At 25.9% G+C, this 9,628-nt stretch overlaps 1 protein-coding gene across 5 annotated transcripts in view; it reads left to right on the forward strand.

Moving 5' to 3' along the window:
• Window positions 1–9,628, forward strand: part of LOC100208931 (intermembrane lipid transfer protein VPS13D) — a 241,165-nt gene that overhangs the window by 138,258 nt on the left and 93,279 nt on the right. For 3 of the 5 annotated variants that reach the window (XM_065788385.1, XM_065788389.1, XM_065788386.1), the window contains 8 exons: window positions 1,568–1,700; window positions 1,958–2,089; window positions 2,184–2,274; window positions 2,434–2,500; window positions 4,230–4,266; window positions 8,489–8,595; window positions 8,680–8,850; window positions 9,035–9,163. In XM_065788385.1, the coding sequence (XP_065644457.1) occupies window positions 1,568–1,700; window positions 1,958–2,089; window positions 2,184–2,274; window positions 2,434–2,500; window positions 4,230–4,266; window positions 8,489–8,595; window positions 8,680–8,850; window positions 9,035–9,163 (867 nt within the window). The remainder of the gene's footprint in view (window positions 1–1,567; window positions 1,701–1,957; window positions 2,090–2,183; window positions 2,275–2,433; window positions 2,501–4,229; window positions 4,267–8,488; window positions 8,596–8,679; window positions 8,851–9,034; window positions 9,164–9,628) is intronic. The other 2 variants (XM_065788387.1, XM_065788388.1) reach the window with 2 other exon arrangements.

Raw genomic sequence — 9,628 nt, forward strand, 5'->3', positions numbered from 1 at the left:
ACAATGTTCACAACAATTCAAACAACAGAAATCTTTCAGTTTAGAAATCTCTTCTTTCATTTCAGCTTCTTATAAAAGAAGAATTTTATTTTTTAAAGTTTTTGCAAGTTGTTTCATGAAACCCAACTTTATGTGCAGAGGCGGTAGAAACATCTTTTTTTGGGTTTACTAATATAATATTGAAAGTTTTTGCCAAATATCAAGAAAGTTTTTTCTTTCAGTGTAGAACCAGGCAATTAATTCTAGAACCAAACAATTCTGCTTTTTTCCTCAGTGTTATAAAACAGGTTCTAACCTTAACTTTCTGACCCGGAAAACCCTTTGGTGGAATAATAGCCCACACTATGGGGATCACTTACTAAATCATTTAATTCAGCTTTCGTAAACAAGTTTGTAATTTTAAAATTTCTGGACAAAATTGGAGCTCATTAGTAGACTGACAAAATGAATAATTAAAATGAAGTGGTTACAGGGACATCTTTTTTGTTCAAATAGCTGAAGTAAGGTTTGATAACTATTTTCTTATTATTGGATTTATAACCAGAAACAACTATAGTGCACAAACAATAATTTTTTTAATGACTGTTTTTTTCACTCTCCTTTTATTGATATTCTAAATAATTTGTCTTTCTTATACCATATATTTTTTTTGGTTACTGATATTTACAATTTAAAAAATGCAAACTGTACTTTATTCACAGTCAGTTATGTTTCTTTGGTGTTTTTGAACTGCATTTAACATCTATATCAGAAAATGTGAAGAAAATTTTTAAAACCACAATTAGATCACATATTTACAGTGTGATTAAGAAGCACATTAGTTTAACGCTTAAATGGGGAAGCATTTATCAGGACTACCAACCTAATAATAATTGATTTTATTGATAAATTTATTGATATAAGAATTTATTTACAATCTAATAACATTTAAGTTAACAAAAAATATTTTAAAAAATGTTAGAAATTTGATAATGGTAATACTTTTTTGTTTCTGTTGTAAACAGCACAGGAATTAAGAAATTATTGAAATTTTCATCATTGGCCAGTGTTATTCAGATTGTTATATATACATGTATATTGAATAGACTTGGAATTATATTTTACAAAAATGTTGAAACATTAGTTAAAAAAAAAAAAGATTTTCTATAAATATTTCCTTATTATTTCAATTAATCAATTAAAGCAATATTTGAGCATTTGCTTAAATCTAAAATTATTAATTTTTTTGAAAATTTTAAGTGCCTAATAATTTTTTTGGTTTAAATACAACTTGGTGCAAAAGTTTTATGGTTTAAATACAACTTGGTGCAAAAGTTTTATGGTTTAAATATGACTTGGTGCAAAAGTTTTATTTACCAGTTTTGTTATATTTATATTATTTAATGTTTATTTTTAATATTTGTTTTTAAACTTCGAAGAAAAAAATGTTACTATTTTTTTCATTTTGTTTTTGGATGTTGATTCTTTTTTATTGTTATTAACATTATTATTACTATAATAACAATAATAACAATAATAACAACAATAATAATTATTATTATTTTTATTAAATTTATTTAAAAACAAGATTGTGTAGCAGATGACGATGATGAGTTCTTGACCCCAACATCTTCTCCTCCTAGTGAAGTTGAGAATGAACCTAATAATGATTTAGTTGCAAACCTTACTACAGATGAAATAACAAGCAAATTTTACAACAGGTAATCAATCCTAGCAAGATAATTTATGCATTAATTATCCTAGCAAGATAATTTATGTATTAATTAACCTCGCAAGATAATTTATGCATAATGTCAAAGAGGAAGTAATTGCAATCCAAAAAAAAAAAAATCATCAAAATATTTTATATATTTTTATGTTATTTTATTTGATAAATATATACATTTATAAAGAATTTAATTTTATATTTATAAATTTATAAATTTATAAATTTAAGATTATAACTTTTTTGTCTTAGCTATACATTGGATTTGACAATGGTACAGATTCTTGTTTGTGATATAAAAAACAACTGGAGTATTTCTCAATCAAGTGGATTCACTTCTGATCATGTTCTTGAAGAATTCTCTGTATGCTTTTCATTCAAAAGGTGAGTGCAACACTTAAAATAAAATTTTTTTGTTTAAAAATATTTTATTTTTTATTAAAATCATAGAAATGGTAATATAAAAGTTATTCTGTAGGCGTATTATATTTTCTGCCGATCCTGCACTACCAGCACTAATACTCACTGGTGTCTTACCACAGTTGCTTGTGCACATAGATGAGAAAAAGGTATTATTTACATGGTTTTAGAGAAATAAAATAAATACACTTTTATTTTAATATTAAAATTGTAAAAAGTTCTTAATCCAGTTTTTTTAATTTTTTATTGAATACTTTATTAAATACTCGGTTTATATTTTTTGGTTTACATTAAATCTCATGGTTTAGCTTCAAATATTGAGTGGATGTGCAAACATGTTGACCAATAAATCTTCATCAAGTTTGACTCAATCAGGTATGTTTTATGCACATTCATTTGTCCTGTTTGAATTATTTGGATGTATAGATTAGGGTGATGCAGACTACAGTTAAAAAAAATACTTTTTTTCCAATTTATAATGGGGCCCATTCCCCCAAAATGTTCATAACAAGGCCCATTCCCCCAAAATGTTCCGATAAATGATTAAAATACCTGTAAAAATTTTTGTTCATTTAAGGAATAGTTTGGTATGTGTTACTGATGTGAATTTCTGAGCAATATCCATTTTAGGTGATTTAATACAAAAAATAAACATTTTTATTGAAGATGATCACAGTATCTAGGCAAGTATTACAGTAATATTCTAAATTATTATTCAATAATAGTGAAATAGTAAATTGAATTGAATGTTCTTATGCATAGAGTTTACTGCTAATATATTTACTGCCTTTAAAGTTATTGAATAAATGTTGTCTTATTCCAAATAGTGCTTTCTAAACTATTTCATAACCAACATAAAATACTGTTTCTGTTTTTCATCATTAGTGTGGAGGTTATTATATTTATCTATAAGGGTTATTCCACACACTGCTATATTGTCTACAACTCTCAATTAACTAACTATAGGCTTTGCAGTGTGAACTAACTATAGACTAGTGTTCATCATCTTCCCAGCTAGTGGGATCAATGCTGTGAAATGTTGATCATATTCCAGTAATCTCAAAGAAGTGGTGTGTATTTGTGGAGACAAAGTATTCAAGTTCTTTCAACTGTGTTAGTACCTGCATTAGTGATGCATAAACTGTATCACTAGTTTCATGGGAACTCAGAGACAGTATTAAAGCTAAAATTTCATGACTGGCTTTAGTCTTTGTGAGAAAATCAAAGGTTCTATTATTCTAAATTCATTACTGGTTGCCTCTTCCTTATTTTTTGACAATATGAACTTGTGAACATCATGTTCTTCATGAATCAATTCACTTTTTTCTACATCTTCCTGCCTCCTCAGCTTTGATGTCTCTTTTTCACTAATGCCATATCAAGTAACCCTATTTTTTTTGGGCATCCTTGTCTTTGCTGTAACTGGAGGAACTCTATCCTTATCTATGATTATGAATTTCTTTGCATCAGCATGAGCTGATTAAATAAATTTGCTCAACTTTCTTTCTATTCATTGACCGCTTTTCTTTATTTTCTTTGTTCTTGCGCAGTTTTTCCCAGTCTGTTCCCGGAACAGATTTTTTACCTTATCAACAGCATATTTATGTGACCTTTCTGGTATATATATATATATGCAGCCTTTTTCTATACTTTTCATATATCTTCTGCAGTAATTTTTGCTGTAGATACTCCATTTTTTGTACAAGCCACATATTCCTTCAGCATATGGTTGTAGATAAATAGTTTTATATATGGTATAATAATGGTATACCAGACAAACATAAATACATGGGATGATTTTCATAACATCATAGCATAGAACACCTAATAACTAAAAGAACCAATATGATTGTTACCTGAAAGATTGTTTATAATTTTTTTCATATATGACTAATTGTAGATAAAATCTAATAAAATAAAAGAAACTGATAACTTCAAAGTGTGGTTACAACCTCTAAAAATGTTCTAAAGTTATTGAGATTTTAACAGGATTTTTTTTTCATATATTGGAACCTTTTAGGAGGGTGCCCCACAAAATGTTCAAAAGTTTATTTTTTCTGAATCTTCATAGTCTAGATAAAGATTGACTTTTTCATTTTTTAAGAAACTAGTACCGAAGTTCCTAAATCTTTGGTTAATTCGTAAGTTCCTTTTTTTAAATTTGTTACAATTAATCTTGTGTAAAAGTATTGATTTTGTTATGTTGATTTTTTGTTTGTTGTTTAAATGTATTGCTATTATTCATTATAACATAATCGAAGAATTTTCATTTTTAAAAGTAATAGCAAAAGTTCTGCATTTGCAAGTTCTTTTTACTAATTTTTTAATACAAAAGTTTTTTCTAAGAGTATAAATATACCACTTGCATGATATTCTTTTTTTAACTGCAATATGTTTATTGATTTTGAGAACAGGTAGAATCCAATGGAACTGGTTTATTGAATGTCAAAAATATTTTGATAAAATTTTTTCTGCTTTTGTATTTTGCTGTTAAGAACAAGTAAAAAATCATCAACATTAGAGAAAATAACATTTGCATTGGTATAAACTTTTATGACATAGGGTTAGGATGTAATAAAAATTTTGAAACAAAATCTCCGCCATAATAAATGTCATTTTAAAGTGGTAGCTGGCTTCGATCTAAAGTGGTTGTTAAAGAAATTGAAATAAAAAAAAGGAAACTAGATAAAAAAGTTTTAAGAGCATGAATCAACAGATACCGTAAAATGATTAAACTTTGTTAAATGATCAATCAAGCAATGAATGAGTTTTGGTTAATATAGCTAGAGATAATAGCTCATTTGAGCAGCGACTATGATATCAATATTATTTCTAGAAAAGCAGCTCAAATGAGCTATTATCAATTTTTATAGATTTCAATCTTTAGATTTCAACCTTTAGATTTCAATCTTTAGATTTCAATCTTTAGATTTCAATCTTTAGATTTCAATCTTTAGATTTCAATCAATAGATTTCAATTAATAGATTTCACTCTTTAGATTTCAATCTTTAGATTTCAATTTACAGTTCTAATCTTTTTATAGATTTTTATTTATACAGATATTAGCTCAAATAAGTTATTATCTGTTTAAATAATTATTGTTTAAATAATTAACTTAAAAAAAAAGGTTTTTAAATTATCGATACAGCGATTATGATAATATTTCTAGAAAAGAAAAAGAGGTGCAACATTTTGATAGAGCATCCACAGCTATATTTACAACTCATTTTTGGACTTTCTGTAGAAGAAAAACCAGCTCAAATATGACAATAGTATTCCATACATGGACAAATAAGAGTTATATAGAGGTAGAGAATGGAATTGGAAATAAGGTAATGGGAAGCAAGGTAACGAGAGGTAACTTTGTAATGGGATGTGTATATGATTTCAATGAGATAAGAGTAGTAAATGATATTCTGAGAAGACTTCATGGTTCTGAGAAGACCTTATCAATATAGGAATATCAAAAACAGCGTGGAAAATAAAAAATGGAAAGTGAGCGGTCAACTTGACTGGCTAACACATGGAATTGATGGTCAATTGACTTTTTTAGATAATCAAAATTTATTTTTTTCTTTGTTTAAATTTTCATCTAAGTAATAGTTCTTCTTAATTGAAATTAAAATTAACAGATTTTCTTTCAATTAAAAAAAGAAGTTTAATAATATCCAATTAATCTAATGTTAATTTTTTTTTTAAATATCAAAACAAATTTTATGCAATATTAAAAAGATTTAGACCGAGTACTTAATACTTAAAGAAATTGTTTCCATTAAGATGAGTTGGCGTTAGATGCTTCTATTACAATTCAATAATAGAAAGAAAAAAAAACAGAAAAAAACCCAGCAATTAATAATTTCAAATTTATTTTAAAATAATTTATTCATTGCAATGGCCGATGAGAACATCGGCGGGAAAAAGGTATGGAAAAAAAAAAAAGAAATGATTAAATTAAAAAAAAAAAAAATACAGTTAGTAGAGAAAATGTTATTAGTTACAAAAAATTTTAAATAATAATTTTATATCTCTGATTTTAATGAGCAGAGATTTTTTTTATCACTGCTCATTTGAAAAACTGTAAAAGTTGTTTATTAACACTTTATTAACACTCGTGCACAAAGATTTTGCTATTTAAGTTTGATACCTAAGAAGACATGTTTTATGAAACACTACTACAAAAATTAATAATGTTACATAAAACCAGATTTTACTAAACATGTTATATGTTTTAAAATTTAAATTAAATTAATTTTAAATTAATAAATTTTTAATTTTAAAGATATATATTATATATAAATTTAAAATTTTGTATAATAGAATTCTTAAAGATATATTATATATCTTTTAGAATTCTATTATAGAAAATTTTAAATTTACCTATAAATCATTCATTCAGTTATTATATTTGCAGCAAAAACTTACGAGAAAATAAATTAAAAGATTTAAAATAAGAAAAAAAATAGTGACTAAGTACATTTAAAAGAAAAATGTTCTCAGTTAAATACATTATATATTTTTATATTATTATAAAAATAATATATTAAATACTTTTATTAAAACAATAATAAAATAAAAACTTCAATCATTCATGAAAAAGAAGTTTTGAACACCGCCAGTAAAATGAATAAGTGAAGCAAAAAAAAAAAAGATATAGTTTACGTCATATATTTGTCAAGGAAGCAAATTAAAGTAGCATGTCGCACACAATAAAACTATTTTGAATGCTTATTTAAAATTTAAATAATTTAATGAAATTTTAGTATATGCATTTTCCAAAATACATGGTTAATTGAAAAACCTTGTTTTTCAAAACTTTGATTTTTTTTTCAACCTGTCAAACATGACCGGCAAGAATTCATTTTGGGAAGTTAAAATAGCAATTTTAGTCATTTCAGGCAGTCGTTGGCCGTTAACCGGCCCTTATTTTCCAACTGCAAAAATATTGTGAACTAATGAAAAAGACCAGCATGCCAGACTTCATTGAAAGCTTTTGATATTTCAAGAACAATAGTCTTGCTGCCTCAATCTAATATATAATCCATAAGAGAACCATTCTGTTAGCAGAATGTAACAGTTGCAGAATGAGAAAGTTATTAGACTCAAGATGAGATATTAGAAGTTTTTTAAATACTTAAAGAGCTTGCTGATAATAGAAAAAAGATTGCTTTGAATAAGATTGATTGGATAAAGATGATTGCTTAAAGAAGATTGATTAGATGATGGTTAGAGGAGTCAGAGTGTGATTTAAAAATTTTTTTATTTATAATATTTTTAAAAAAACCGCAAATCCCATTTCTCAGCAGTCGGAACACGATTCAGGTAAGCACTTATATAGCTTATAAATAGTTAAAGAGAATCCTGGAGAACGCATTTGTAAGATTATGTTAAAAAGTCTGGACCACAAGCAGTAGATTAGTTTATAAGAAAAAAAGCTTTAGTAATGAAAGCTGCATGATAGCTAAGAATTGACTCACTTGTTTCTCTGGAATGACAGGAAGAATGTGGGAATTAAGTTTAAGACATAAATTAGAGATAAAGTTTTTTAAAAACAGTTCTGCCTTTTCTTTGGTTAAGGTAATAAAATCAGAACCATGTATTAGAGATGGAATTTTTAACTTATCTATTTCAATGACACTGTTAAAGGTTTTTCAAATGTCTCTAGAACCTAACATCTAGGATAAAATAAAAGATTTTTAGTTTTTTTGGGTTCAAGCACCCTGCACATCTATATATTCTATGTACACACAGAAATCAAATCCTAGCCAGATACCAAGTTTTATATTCTAGGTATCCAGTAAAAACTAACAGGTACTTGCCCAGTACCCAGACAGTACCAGGCACTCATCATTTCTCACTTTCCTCAGTTATTCTGGGTACCCAGTATATATATATATATATATATATATATATATATATATATATATATATATATATATATATATATATATATATATACACATATATATATATAAATATATATATATATATATATATATATTTATATATATATATATATATATATATATGCTAGATACCCAGCTCAGGCTATTTAAACAGTTTTCCCAGGTACCCAAAGTACATAATTTTGCTATGGACCCAGAAAGAACCACCTTAAAAACAGGACTTAGCCAAGTACCCAACACATCTTCATGTAAAATATCTGAAAGTTATCATAGATTAATATATACATCTAAGTTATCTGAAAATAATCATAAATTAGCATATACATCTAAGATATCTGAAAGTTGTCATAAATTAGTATATACATTAAAAATATCTGAAAGTTATCATAAAATAGAATATACATCTACGATAATTTTACTTGTGTGGTAAAAATATTGCTTTGATAATATTTTATTTAGAGACTTGCCCGAAAATCTTTTCAATACTGATGATTTAATTGTTGATTCAAAACTGTTTGTTGGCAATTTTACTTTTAAAAAATTGTTACTTGGTTTACATAGTAGAGGTAAGCTTATTATAGTAATGCACTTCATTTTAAATGATATTACTTATAGTAATATAGTTTTGTTATGGCTATAATTTTTTTTAGGTAGATGTGTTGCTGAACTGCAGGTTTCTGGAGTTGAATGTAGTCTGGTGAAGCGTCCATTTGATCTCTCTATATCATTTATTGTATCTTCTGTCCTCCTAATTGATGCTATGCAAACATTTGGAAAAGAATATGAACTTCTCGTTAGCTCAAAAGTAATAAATAAACCAGGTAAAATAATAAATTGCCACGGTAACCAGGTAAAATAATAAATAGCCATGGTAATGAGATATTTATGGTAATAAGATTTACTGTTTAATATAGTAATAAACTTATTTGGTTATCAAATTTATTATTATATAAATGCTAAGTTAAGTAAATGATGTTAATTTGTTTTTCATATTCTTTTTTTCAGCAGATAATAAGGATGTATTGATAGAAATTTCTTATCATCATATCAACGCAAATTGCCCATCATTAGGAAATAATGATACCAAAGCAAAAAGTGAAGCCAGTATTATAGTTAATTCATTGCACGTAAATGGTACTTTTTATTTGAAAAAAAAACTAAATAATTTTTATTTAAAAAGTAAACGAATATATTATTTTAATTTTTTCAGTAGTAAAAGATTTTAGTAGTAAAAGTAAAACTTTTTTTTTGAAAATAAAATACAGACCTCCACTGCATTGAGCTCTACTAAATGTACATATGTGTGTGGGGCAACAATCTCTTCTTTCATTTTTCTTCATTTTTTCTTCTTTTTCTAAAAAACTCATGCTATAAAGATAGGCAAAATCAATAAGCAATTTCTGGTCTATATACACTTTATAGATTTAAAATTTCTGTAACAACAAACACATGTAACATAATGTTTATCAAATTTCTCTATAACTTCTAAAATTCTATAATGCATTATTTTAAACATTTTTTCATATTTTATTGTATTTACATAAACATATTTAAAATTAATGAAAATGATTAACTGATTATTTTCAATTTTACTTAAAC

Source organism: Hydra vulgaris, chromosome 01 (genome assembly GCF_038396675.1).
Source record: "Hydra vulgaris chromosome 01, alternate assembly HydraT2T_AEP".
NCBI lineage: Eukaryota > Metazoa > Cnidaria > Hydrozoa > Anthoathecata > Hydridae > Hydra > Hydra vulgaris.